This window comes from Poromitra crassiceps (assembly GCF_964638095.1).
Source record: "Poromitra crassiceps genome assembly, contig: HAP1_SCAFFOLD_538, whole genome shotgun sequence".
Classification (NCBI taxonomy): Eukaryota; Metazoa; Chordata; class Actinopteri; order Beryciformes; family Melamphaidae; genus Poromitra; species Poromitra crassiceps.
The window spans coordinates 53262-67236 of NW_028151870.1; the positions used below are offsets into that span (position 1 = coordinate 53262).

The 13975-nt window shown below is 45.2% G+C and overlaps 1 protein-coding gene across 1 annotated transcript; it reads left to right on the plus strand.

The window, feature by feature from the left end:
• Window positions 1-1205: 1205 nt before the first annotated feature.
• On the plus strand, window positions 1206-13973 carry LOC310771344 (SH3 domain and tetratricopeptide repeat-containing protein 1-like; the record flags this gene model as incomplete). Its single annotated transcript, XM_083663978.1, has 11 exons — window positions 1206-1284; window positions 4046-4143; window positions 7654-7809; window positions 8427-8532; window positions 8864-9004; window positions 9543-9741; window positions 10011-10087; window positions 11155-11350; window positions 11470-11600; window positions 12236-13606; window positions 13870-13973. Coding segments are annotated over 11 exons (2658 nt in total), but the record flags the coding sequence as incomplete, so codon positions are not given.
• Window positions 13974-13975: the final 2 nt, after the last annotated feature.

Below are 13975 nucleotides of genomic sequence, written 5' to 3' on the forward strand. Positions count from 1 at the left end.
TTTTCTATAGCCTATCCATTGCAAAATGAGTTCTGCTGGTTGAGTTTGAGTGAGAAATTTATTCAAGAACTTTGGAAATTGTGGTCATTGGATGCATTTAGTTTCAAAGTGATGAAAAATCATTGACAGTTTGGTTCACACAGAATGCTGTTGTGCTAACTGTTTGAACTCAGTCTGTTGTGCTAACTGTGTGAACTCAACTGTGTGAACTCAGTCTGTTGTGCTAACTGTGTGAACTCAGTCTGCTGTGCTAACTGTGTGAACTCAGTCTGTTGTGCTAACTGTGTGAACTCAGTCTGTTGTGCTAACTGTGTGAACTCAGTCTGTTCTGTTGTGCTAAAAAAAGGGTCTAGGCCTAAATGTTAATTCATTTCACATTCCAGGGCAGCATTTTAGCATTAGCGCCTGGCTGTGACAGAGGAACTGAGCAGAGGGAGGAAAGGAAATGCTGAGTCTGTTCCTGGGATGTTTGAGGGAAAACACACACACACACACACACACACACACACACACACACACACACACACACACACACACACACACACACACACACACACACACACACACACACACAGGCCGAGGTTTGAAGAGAGAGTGTGTGAGAATGAGAAAGTGTGAGAGTTTGAGAAAGTAAGAGAGAGTTCTTTGTTGGGAAAGCACTGTTGTTATGAATCAAACTCTGCCCCCTGTGAGGCCTGTGGGCTTCACTCCTGTTTGGAATTTGGAAAAGGAAGGAGCTTTATTTGTTCAGTCAGTGATTATTAACTCTGCTCTGTCCTGTCAGACCAGACCTCTATGGCACTTTTATGCTACACTCTCATTGGCCTGTCCTGACTAACCTTGCTTGTGTTGTATTAATATCATGCATGTTGCTTTGGATAAAAGCGTCTGCCAAATGGGAATATTACTTACTGAAATAATATAGCCTGCTGCCTGAGTCAGTTGAGCCCAGCAGCCTTATTGTTTATGCAATAAGCATTTTATTTTGAAAGGTCAGGCCAGAAGTCTCATATTTTGTTGCATTCTGTCTGGCTTGACACTGCTGTCTCCTGAAGTTTATTGCACGTTTGGTGGAGAGGCATGTGATGTGTGGTGGAGTTGAACCTCCACCGGCCCGGGACCAGGGAGACACAGAGGCATATGTGATGTGTGCTGGAGTTGACCGTGCACCGGCCCGGGACCAGGGAGACGCTGTTTGACCCGACATGTCAGCCACTGACCCAGAGCTCGGGAGACACATCTCCACCAATGACCAGGAGAAAACCACCCAACACAGAAAAATGGGTAAGATACACTATGCCTTATAATAATCATATCACTATAGGGACTTAAAGTGTATCTTATAGGGTACTCCTATTAGTGTGTGGCGGGGGGGGGGAGAGACAATATATTACAATTTAATAAATTGATAGGTTAGTTTTATTCTATGATGGCCTATGGCCTAATCCTATATTGTTACAGGGCTGCTCAATATGAGTTCATATAGTGACTTTATTTGTGGACATTTCTTTGTATCTTCTCTAGGCTATAGCCTACCTATAAGAAAGAAAATAACAAACAATACATTTTAGATGGATAGGCTACTTCACAAATAGGCAATCACAGAAAAACTATAGGCTTCCTACTTACTTACTATAGCCTATCCTTTTTCCTGTAAGTCACTACAGTCACTAGTAATAGTGACATAGTGTAGGCCTACACCATTCAGTAGTAGCCTACCAAAGAAACAGGAACACTATAGGAATGTTACAGGAATACCATTTTCAAGGTAACTATTATTAATATAACCCGGCTACACTAGATATCATCTTACTATAAGAATATTGATATGTAACTTTTCGGGCGGCAGTATATGCAGCCACTGAACTGTTAGCCTATGTCATTTTAGGAATATCTATGAGTATTACAGTGAAATCAAATGAGCTCAAAACAGTACAATAAGGCCACTATAAACTCACTGAGTACAGACATATTATTTAAATATTAAACAGTTTCCATGCTCCCATGTGGGATTCTCCCTGTTTAGTTGAGGGACACAGTGAAATCAGACCTGACCAGATGCCTCCTGTTTGTGTGTGTGTGTGTGTGTGTGTGTGTGTGTGTGTGTGTGTGTGTGTGTGTGTGTGTGTGTGTGTGTGTGTGTGTGTGTGTGTGTGTGTGTGTGTGTGTGTGTGTGTGTGTGTGTGTGTGTGTGTGTGTGTGTGTGTGTGTGTGTGTGTGTGTGTGTGTGTGTGTGTGTGTGTGTGTGTGTGTGAGGGGGGGGCACTATCACCCAGAGCAAGCTAGCAAATAAGAGAGTGGTGCCAGCAGAGGTCCAAAATGCGTGACATGTAGCCAAAGAATAGCCAGGAAGGGGGCTCGCGCTACGTTTGAATGCTAAAATAAAGCTGATAATATACAATTTGATTCTTATAGGGTACTCCTATTAGTGTGTGGCGGGGGGGGGGAGAGACAATATATTACAATTTAATAAATTGATAGGTTAGTTTTATTCTATGATGGCCTATGGCCTAATCCTATATTGTTACAGGGCTGCTCAATATGAGTTCATATAGTGACTTTATTTGTGGACATTTCTTTGTATCTTCTCTAGGCTATAGCCTACCTATAAGAAAGAAAATAACAAACAATACATTTTAGATGGATAGGCTACTTCACAAATAGGCAATCACAGAAAAACTATAGGCTTCCTACTTACTTACTATAGCCTATCCTTTTTCCTGTAAGTCACTACAGTCACTAGTAATAGTGACATAGTGTAGGCCTACACCATTCAGTAGTAGCCTACCAAAGAAACAGGAACACTATAGGAATGTTACAGGAATACCATTTTCAAGGTAACTATTATTAATATAACCCGGCTACACTAGATATCATCTTACTATAAGAATATTGATATGTAACTTTTCGGGCGGCAGTATATGCAGCCACTGAACTGTTAGCCTATGTCATTTTAGGAATATCTATGAGTATTACAGTGAAATCAAATGAGCTCAAAACAGTACAATAAGGCCACTATAAACTCACTGAGTACAGACATATTATTTAAATATTAAACAGTTTCCATGCTCCCATGTGGGATTCTCCCTGTTTAGTTGAGGGACACAGTGAAATCAGACCTGACCAGATGCCTCCTGTTTGTGTGTGTGTGTGTGTGTGTGTGTGTGTGTGTGTGTGTGTGTGTGTGTGTGTGTGTGTGTGTGTGTGTGTGTGTGTGTGTGTGTGTGTGTGTGTGTGTGTGTGTGTGTGTGTGTGTGTGTGTGTGTGTGTGTGTGTGTGTGTGTGTGTGTGTGTGTGTGTGTGTGTGTGTGTGTGAGGGGGGGGCACTATCACCCAGAGCAAGCTAGCAAATAAGAGAGTGGTGCCAGCAGAGGTCCAAAATGCGTGACATGTAGCCAAAGAATAGCCAGGAAGGGGGCTCGCGCTACGTTTGAATGCTAAAATAAAGCTGATAATATACAATTTGATTCTTTAATCGTCGGACCCTTTCAAAGTACATCACGCACGGTCCATTTTGCTGCAACTCGAGAGTGCTGCTTAATCCAGAACCTTCCAGGAACTTTTGTGAGGTAAAACAAAAAAAAATGGTCCATTTGAGTGAATGGAGATGTCGCAACTCTTCTAATATACAGCTCTGCTATCACCCAATCACATGCAAGAAAGATAGTCTTGTTTTCCTGGGGTTGTCATACTTGTAATACAGGTGGTGGCCAGGCTCATAAGTTTCTCATACTGAAGATAAAGTTGAATAAATCAAAAGTGATAATTTTGAGAGGGGTATCAATGCTCAACCTCCCAGATACATGTTCTTGTAAATAACTTATTATTATTATTCTTTTCTAGACTCCCTCCCTAATACATCTACATAGGAATCCTAATACAGTTATGGATGATTAGAATATAGTGATGTAAGCTACAGGAGGGTTGGACCAATAGCCTATAAACTAACCTAAAAACTTTCAGCTGACACAGGCAGCTTGCCTTAATGCAGCAAGGTTCCAGTCACATATGGAAGTTCTAAAGTGTTCCTTTGTTTATTTGACAGAGCGTGGTCTCTCCAGAGATGCTGCAAGTCTGAGGAGGACTCTGTCTGAGGAACACTTCCCAACAGGTAACGTCCTAGTGTGTCTGTCAGACTTCTTGGTACCAGAACGTTGGCTAAATGTAGTTTATTTTGATCAATGTATTTTGCAGCACTATGATGTGAAACCTGCAATGCAACGGTCCACCTGTTTGTATTGGCATGGATGATTGTCAAGGTGTACTTTACAGAAAGAACGTTTGCAAAGATATATACACCATACAAATATAATCAGTATTGTCAGCACTTTACTAACCACAATACTCACATGAGTGCAAACATAAAAAAAATCATAATGATCTATAAAAGTGAGTTGACGTCTCTGTGGAAAATCATGTGAGAATTTGAAGTGGTTTGTACAGCACCTTGAATCTGTGAGTGCCTCTGAAGTCATTGATTAATCTGTCTGAGTCAGTCAGTTGCACAGTTTAGTCAACCCATCACATCACATGTCAATGAGGTTAGATTCACAGGTTCATGTAGCTACTTTAAGCATGGATACCACTTGTTTATGGCAAAGTGTTGTATCCTGCGTCTAAAGTCGATCTTATAGATTTGTCATTATAATGGACAGCACAAGTCAAGCAAAACAAATTGTAGGTTTGCAGACACATAAAATGACAGTTTTATTCTTTAAGGTTTTTGTCCAAGTAATATCTTGTCAGTCCCTAGATCTAATAATTTATCACATTGACCAAAATAATGATATCTGTCAGTCAGAAATGTAGTGGATTTATCAGTTTTGTGGTAGGCTAAATGATAGGCTAGATGCAGTCAAATCAATATGCTAATTTTCCTAATCTCCTTTTTTATTTTGCAAACTGACGTGGATTATTGCAGTGGAATGTGGATCATGTTCTGTTACATCAGGAAGTGTTTTTGCTATGGCAGCAGAAAGCACTCAGCTAAGGTCTCTTTAGTAAACATTAACTCGATCCAGCATCTTCATGGTGCTTCAGGCTGTGGAAGGAGCACCAAAACACCCTGTTAAGTAGAAGGTTAAGTACTTCGCTGAAATAGTACTGAAATAGAAAGAAGATGACTGCGTAAAACAAACAAATAAATAAATAAAACGTATTTGAAACATTTCAACAGCTTACTAGTTGACATTCAACAGTTCAACTGTTTCACTTTTGCCACACACCTGATTCTCATCACCCGGAGGTACGAAATTATTCTGAGAATATGTAGGTATGCATGAATTCAATTGTCATAAGTTAAGTTAAGTTAAGTAACTTAACTTAACTTAACTTAACTTAACTTAACTTAACTCCCCACAGAGATCATTCAATTCCCATCTTATCCTAAAATGACAACGATGAGCATTTAATCATTTGGGGGTGTCATCATCAATAGCCACCAAAATCTCACCCATCAGTGTCTAGTTATTGGGTGTGTTGTGTGTTTAGCCCTGCCCATGCTGCTGGCCATGGTGGCAGGTCCTAACAGACTTCCTGTGTTTAGCCCTGCCCATGCTGCTGGCCATGGTGGCGGGTCCTAACAGACTTCCTGTGTTTAGTCCTGCCCATGCTGCTGGCCATGGTGGCAGGTCCTAACAGACTTCCTGTGTTTAGCCCTGCCCATGCTGCTGGCCATGGTGGCGGGTCCTAACAGACTTCCTGTGTTTAGCCCTGCCCATGCTGCTGGCCATGGTGGCAGGTCCTAACAGACTTCCTGTGTTTAGCCCTGCCCATGCTGCTGGCCATGGTGGCAGGTCCTAACAGACTTCCTGTGTTTAGTCCTGCCCATGCTGCTGGCCATGGTGGCAGGTCCTAACAGACTTCCTGTGTTTAGCCCTGCCCATGCTGCTGGCCATGGTGGCAGGTCCTAACACACTTCCTGTGTTTAGCCCTGCCCATGCTGCTGGCCATGGTGGCAGGTCCTAACACACTTCCTGTGTTTAGCCCTGCCCATGCTGCTGGCCATGGTGGCAGGTACCAGACTTCCTGTGTTTAGCCCTGCCCATGCTGCTGGCCATGGTGGCGGGTCCTAACAGACTTCCCGTGTTTAGCCCTGCCCATGCTGCTGGCCATGGTGGCAGGTACCAGACTTCCTGTGTTTAGCCCTGCCCATGCTGCTGGCCATGGTGGCAGGTCCTAACAGACTTCCTGTGTTTAGCCCTGCCCATGCTGCTGGCCATGGTGGCGGGTCCTAACAGACTTCCTGTGTTTAGCCCTGCCCATGCTGCTGGCCATGGTGGCGGGTCCTAACAGACTTCCTGTATTTAGCCCTGCCCATGCTGCTGGCCATGGTGGCAGGTCCTAACAGACTTCCTGTGTTTAGCCCTGCCCATGCTGCTGGCCATGGTGGCGGGTCCTAACAGACTTCCTGTGTTTAGTCCTGCCCATGCTGCTGGCCATGGTGGCAGGTCCTAACAGACTTCCTGTGTTTAGCCCTGCCCATGCTGCTGGCCATGGTGGCGGGTCCTAACAGACTTCCTGTGTTTAGCCCTGCCCATGCTGCTGGCCATGGTGGCAGGTCCTAACAGACTTCCTGTGTTTAGCCCTGCCCATGCTGCTGGCCATGGTGGCAGGTCCTAACAGACTTCCTGTGTTTAGTCCTGCCCATGCTGCTGGCCATGGTGGCAGGTCCTAACAGACTTCCTGTGTTTAGCCCTGCCCATGCTGCTGGCCATGGTGGCAGGTCCTAACACACTTCCTGTGTTTAGCCCTGCCCATGCTGCTGGCCATGGTGGCAGGTCCTAACACACTTCCTGTGTTTAGCCCTGCCCATGCTGCTGGCCATGGTGGCAGGTACCAGACTTCCTGTGTTTAGCCCTGCCCATGCTGCTGGCCATGGTGGCGGGTCCTAACAGACTTCCTGTGTTTAGCCCTGCCCATGCTGCTGGCCATGGTGGCAGGTACCAGACTTCCTGTGTTTAGCCCTGCCCATGCTGCTGGCCATGGTGGCAGGTCCTAACAGACTTCCTGTGTTTAGCCCTGCCCATGCTGCTGGCCATGGTGGCGGGTCCTAACAGACTTCCTGTGTTTAGCCCTGCCCATGCTGCTGGCCATGGTGGCGGGTCCTAACAGACTTCCTGTGTTTAGCCCTGCCCATGCTGCTGGCCATGGTGGCAGGTCCTAACAGACTTCCTGTGTTTAGCCCTGCCCATGCTGCTGGCCATGGTGGCGGGTCCTAACAGACTTCCTGTGTTTAGCCCTGCCCATGCTGCTGGCCATGGTGGCAGGTCCTAACAGACTTCCTGTGTTTAGCCCTGCCCATGCTGCTGGCCATGGTGGCGGGTCCTAACAGACTTCCTGTGTTTAGCCCTGCCCATGCTGCTGGCCATGGTGGCAGGTCCTAACAGACTTCCTGTGTTTAGCCCTGCCCATGCTGCTGGCCATGGTGGCAGGTCCTAACAGACTTCCTGTGTTTAGCCCTGCCCATGCTGCTGGCCATGGTGGCAGGTCCTAACAGACTTCCTGTGTTTAGCCCTGCCCATGCTGCTGGCCATGGTGGCAGGTCCTAACATACTTCCTGTGTTTAGCCCTGCCCATGCTGCTGGTCATGGTGGCGGGTCCTAACAGACTTCCTGTGTTTAGCCCTGCCCATGCTGCTGGCCATGGTGGCAGGTCCTAACAGACTTCCTGTGTTTAGCCCTGCCCATGCTGCTGGCCATGGTGGCGGGTCCGGACAGACTTCCTGCAGACGAGGAGTCACAGGAAATACTGAGAGGGAAGCTGCGCATGCTGCAGGCTGACAGCCCCGAGGTCAACGCTCTCTTCATGGTACAACCCTGACACACACACACACACACACACACACACACACACACACACACACACACACACACCTGGCTAGCAGATTTATGTTCAGCTCCTGAAACTTTGAGCTGTAAAGAATGCCTGCTTCCTCAATAAATTGGCTGATGACCAATCACACAAGTCACCATCTTCTTTACAAGTCCATCAGCTGTTAGCTTGGTGTTAGCTTGGTGTTAGCTTGGTGTTAGCCAGCTTAGGGTGCTAGATTTAGATCATTCGGACATGACCTTTATTGTCATACTAGCCTATACTGTACAGGTTGTATGCCGTTTTGAAACATGTATGAATAGTACATGCATGGAAATATGAAATACAGATCCCATGGTTGCTACACAAAGCAAAGCAAATGTAAATGCATTTAACAATTTCACATTAAGTTGTTTTTATTATAAGTACAATGCCCACTTGATGACTCATGTCTCATATTTGAGGTTATTTACGAGTCAGTCACAATCATCGACATAAATAAATAGGTCACAATACATTTCTAACCTCAACTATGTTGTCATGAAGTTGTCTTGAGAGCAAACAGGCATTTAATGTATGTTTGTTATGAAACCTTTTCTCTTCTCTCACTCTAGGAGTTGTCGGCTCATCTCCTCTCCATCAACAGTGAAGAAAATGCAATATATGTGAATTTCAAAACCTTTGAAGAAATATGGAAGTTCACCACATATTACTCATTAGGTGTGCATTGGCAAGAATGAAAAGTGACAGTGACAGTGTGATTTTGATTGTATCTGCAGTTGAGTATTTGCAGTGAAGCAACCTGTGTGATACAGTAGCCAATCATTAGTGATAATTATTGCATTGTATTAACACAGACACAAAAGGACATTGAAATATACATTTCAACTTATTACTAATACTGTAGCAGCAGTAGCAGTAGTGGTAATAGTAATAAATAGTACTTGTGTTATTGTTATATAATAGTAATAAGAATAATAAGAATAAACTTTATGAGATTTAAACATCTTAATATCATCACATCTCACTCTCCTGTCCCTCGCTCCTGCAGGTTTTCTAGGTAACTGTATGGAGAATCTGTTGTTAGACCAAGAGTTCTGGCTCTCTTCTCTGGAGGAAGACCTTGGTATTGAGGTCTCCATCCCGGAGGAAACACTCCACCTCATCTATAAAGGCATCCTCATGCAAGATGGTATGGTGGAATACAGTTATTTAAGCTGCTCTGTCTAGCATTTTAACATCAATAAATCATTACCACATACATTTTGAGACATTAGCGTAATTAAACGAGAAAATCACTGAGAAGACTGGGACCTTCTGATGGCTTCTACTCTGTGTTTTACATTGTATAAAACTACAACTTAACTACATCTTAACTAAACTATTCTCTTTTTGGCCTCATATTACTTTAATCAAATAGCAGCTGATTGTCATTATGTAAATGACAGCTGTGGGCAATGAGCTGTGGGATTGTGCCATATTGTATGACCAAAAACATCATGAGAATACTAGATCAGTAGCTTGTCATTACCTACCTAAACTACATTTACATACTCAAAGTAGTTCACTAGTGAAAAGACTACTGAGATTTGAATATAGTTAAACTACCACCCAACTACTGCAAAGTGTAGTTAAACTAGTAATTGAGCTACATGTAGTTAACGACTCCCCGACACTGGGAACTACATTCATGGGTCACTAAAACCAAACTACTTTCTCTCCGTCTTCAGGTTCGTTGTTTGCCAGCTGTAGTTCCAGCCAGATGTTTGACAGCTCCACCTCTGGAGGTGACCTGTACCTGGAGCAGGGAGACGTGGCCCAGTTCGAGCCTCCCTTCCTGGGCTCAGGGTGGACCGTCCTCTGCCTGGCTGATGGAGCCCGGGGCACCAAACGCAAACCCGCCTTAGAGCCTGTCATCCCCTTTTACCAGTTAGTCATATCTGTGTCTGTGTGTGTGTGTGTGTGTGTGTGTGTGTGTGTGTGTGTGTGTGTGTGTGTGTGTGTGTGTGTGTGTGTGTGTGTGTGTGTGTGTGTGTGTGTGTGTGTTTGTTTGTTTGTTTGTTTGTTTGTTTGTTTGTTTGTTTGTTTGTTTGTTTGTTTGTTTGTTTGTTTTTTGTTTGTTGTGGACTGTAACGATTATTCAGACAGATGTAGGTGCCTGTTGAATAGTAAACTCACATGGTCTTATTTGCCCATAGATGGTTTCTCAAATCTTGTGCAGAGAGCATTTTAGTTGGCGGTGGGAAACCTGCCTGTGACTTCCCTCTCCAGTTTGGTAAGTGCAGTCAAATCGACTGCAGACTGTTGTTTTGCACATTTAGCAATAAATCAAACTGAATTAAACCTCCAAGTCAAGTGTCTTGAAACTCCAGAATACTGTAATGTTCCAAAACACAACAGAATAATGAATATATACAAATAATGTTCCTAAACACAGCAGGGTGTGACTTTTGAAAGGCGGAAATCTCAGCAGCTGCAATTGTTGAGTCATTTGTATTGATCAAACCCTCCGATGATGACCAATGACCATAATATACTGTACATGGTCAGTTGGTGCTATGCAGTTGGTGCTATGCAGTCGTTTCCTCGTGGTGGTTGTATGAGGTACTTATCGATGTGCTCCCAGTTTGGAGAAGTAGAGACGAGCTGTGGAAGGGCTCATCAGCAAATCGTATTTTAGCCTAAAAGAAGGCCCACCTAAACAAATCAATATCAGCTTCAGTGTACGCTATAATATATAGGCTATATTAATAACATTTTCAGTATATTACCTTGCCGTAAAAACAGCCCTTTCCTTTGCCACTACATCTTCTCAACCGTATAACTTCCCTATTCCTACGCATGCTGTGTGCGGTACTGTTTCACACAAGGTACTGTAAAGCACTGAAAATGTTGTTAAAAGTACTACATTTGTTTTTGGAGAAAGATTGAGTCAACAGGGTTCTCATTCCCAGGTCATCAAATAGGCTACTGACATTTTGGGTGGGTGCGCCAGACCGTCCACCAACCCAAGGTGTCAGGATTTGAGAAAATGAGAATCCTGTTGACTCAATCTTTCTCCAAAATCACATAGCTCCTTTAATATAGTGTCCACACTTAAACTGATGTTGATTTGTTTAGTTTGGTCTTCTTTTAGGTGGCCAAAATATGCTTTGCTGCTGACCCCTTCCACAGCAGTTCAATGACTACCTCAAATAATCTGATCAACTATGCCTTTAACATTTCCCTTCATCACTCTCTCACATCAACACTCCCTCCATCTCAAATCTTCCTCTCTCTCCCTCTCTCTCTCGTTGCTCCCTTTCTCCATGTGTTCCTCATCACCTCCCTCACCCCCTTCAGCCAGAGGAACCTGTGTGGCCACAGCGGAGTACGATGCCGAGGGCCCCGACGAGCTGAGCGTGGCGCCTGGTGATCGCATCATCATCGTGGGGCTCCTGGTGTCTTGCTTTGATTGGTTCATGGGGAGGATGGAGGCAACGGGAGAGGTGGGACTGGTCAAGACGAGTCTGGTCAAACCGTCCAATGACATTTGTGAGTAAGTGTGTCATCAGTACCTGCATTACTGTTTCCATCACTGGACCATATGACTCAGATGGCATTTGGCTGAGCTGGACAGGTCAGTATAGCCTGTCTGTCTCTCTGTCACCCTTCCAGCTCAACGGACATCTTTTTGGACAATGAGGAAAGGACGTTCTTCAGTCTGAACGAGGAGCAAGTCATAGATGAGACGATTGCTTTGCTGAAGAGGACATCTCAAAATGATATTGGTTATAACTACAAGCTGGGTAAGATGAAAATGTTCTCTGCAGAGGGAGAATTCATCTTTAGATCTAGATTTGAAGGTGGGTTCTACAGTACCTGATTAAAGTCACACTGCAGGCCTTCGTTCTTAACATATAATAGATATGTTGATGATGTTTATCCCATACAGTACATCCCATACATACATTTATCCCATTATGAATTGTCCAAGATCTGGAAAAGTTTGTGCGTGCAGAGTAACTTTTTTTTGTACCTACTGCTTCTTTTGAACAATTTGGTCATGTGGATGTCTTTGAGTTTTGACTGATTTAAGGTGTCTCAGGCATTAACCCAAAACTTTTTGGTAGAACTTTAGGTAAAAATATCTAAATAGCTGCCTGAATAATCAAACGACTGGCTTTCATTTCCTGTTTGTTAAGTGTTATATATGTCTCCTTTCATTCATATTATTTTGCTTTGAATTGTTCATTTTCAGATCTGATCAATCACCAAGGTGCAGAAAAGAAAACTGCAAGTAAGCCTCCTCTTTCTCCCCATACATTCTGACAAAAATAGCGCCTCAATGCTACTCAGTTTAAATTATCTTCATGAATCTTGAAGAACCTTGTCTCCACCATATTACGTCACCAGTTTTATACTCCCCAAAAATCATTTGCAGGCTGCTCTTCAGGCAAAGTGGATACTCAGCAGTCTGAACTGAAGAGAAATATTGAGAGGATTCTTCTCCACGGGAAAGTTTCATCATCTCATTCCGTTGTGACCACAAACGGGACTCAAGAGGACTCAATCCAGGCTACGAAGATGTCAGATCCCGAGCCGCCCTGTTTCACTGTTCACCCAGTCGTAGAGGGAAGTACCAACACAGAGAACTTCATTCCCCTCCTCTCCTTTCTCGACAGCCGTGACTACAAACTAGAGTTTGGCGCCCTCTACGGACTGAGCCCAGAACTCCTCGCCTCCTCTACCTTCGTTGGCCAATCCGACGAGGACGAGCTGACGGCCTTTCTGGGCGTCGCCCGGGAAACAGCCAGGAAGAAGCGCCTCTTTTGGTCGCAGAGCCGCATGTGCTTCCTGTTGGGCAAGCTGTGTAGCGGGAGGTCCAAGTTCAGCCAGGCCCGGGTTTACTTTGAGGAAGCGCTCAGCGTGCCGCGAGAGGCCTTCACCGACCTGAGGCTACTGGCTAGCATCTACGCCAACCTGGCTGTCGTTTATCTCACGCAGAAAAACGCAGAAAAGTACTTTTCTCTCATGGAGCGAATCACCGCCTTGATTATGGGCGTCCCAGACTGCGTGGTGAGCATGGACGACGACTTGCAGCTTCTTAAATACGCTCTGAAGAAAGCGGTTCTGTCTCACAACAAGATGGCCGAGGCGCGGGCCTGTTTCCTAGTGGCGAAGCGCCACTGGAGGCGTGGCGAGGGTGCCAGCGCTGTGCCTTACCTCGAGAGGCTACTGGCTCTTTCTGCAGACACTCCCGGAACATGCAGCGTACGTCCCAGTCATGGCTACCTGAGCCTGGGGAGGCTCTACAGTGAGCTCTGCCGTCCCCACCTCAGTGTCAGTTCAGTCCGACGAGCTTCTCTGCAGCCATCTGCCACGCTGAGTGACTGCCTCGGCAGCATGGCTCTGGTTGTGGACAATGGCAACAGACTCTACGGGATCACAAAACAGGACGACTCCATTCCGGCTCGGGTGGCTCCGTATTTACACCGAGCCCTCTCTTTCACCGAGGGCGGCCCAAACGGAGGAGGAGGCGACCGCTACCATGTGCTGAGCCTGCCGCTCACTCTGTGTCTCTCCCAGCTGTTTCACAAGCACAGAATGGTCGGACGTGCCGTCTGCTACATGCACGCTCTGATCGACCGCAGTCCACCTTCACGAGGCCTCTCCGTCTCCGTCCCAGAGAGAAACAGCACCCTCATCTGGCTCGGATGGCTGCACATTAACGACAACCAGCCAGATGTCGCTCTGGACATCCTGGACTCTATCCTGGCGTCCATGCCGGAACACTGCACCACCCCTCAGGAAGGTCTGTGGTGGTGTCCTCTGGTTAAATGTGTTGTCGTTAAATGTGATGTTAAACATTAGTCAAATTCACTTTGATTGTACATTGGTATTAGCAATTACTGATCACGTGAACTCACATTCTGTTGAAGACAAAGAGAAAATGTTGAAGAACACTTTGTCGTTAACGAGACAGAAGAAAGAAGACAGAAAGTATAATGATGTGAAGTAACATGGCCTATTCCATAGCTATTAAAATAGTCACATCAGATTTTCTTTGATGTGAAGGTGTGCTCCTCAACATGCGTGGTGTGGCGCTTCTGTGCATGGGTGACCTCCGGAGGGCAGCAGAGAGCTACCAGGCAGCTATTGACATCTGCGAAGAGGATGAGGA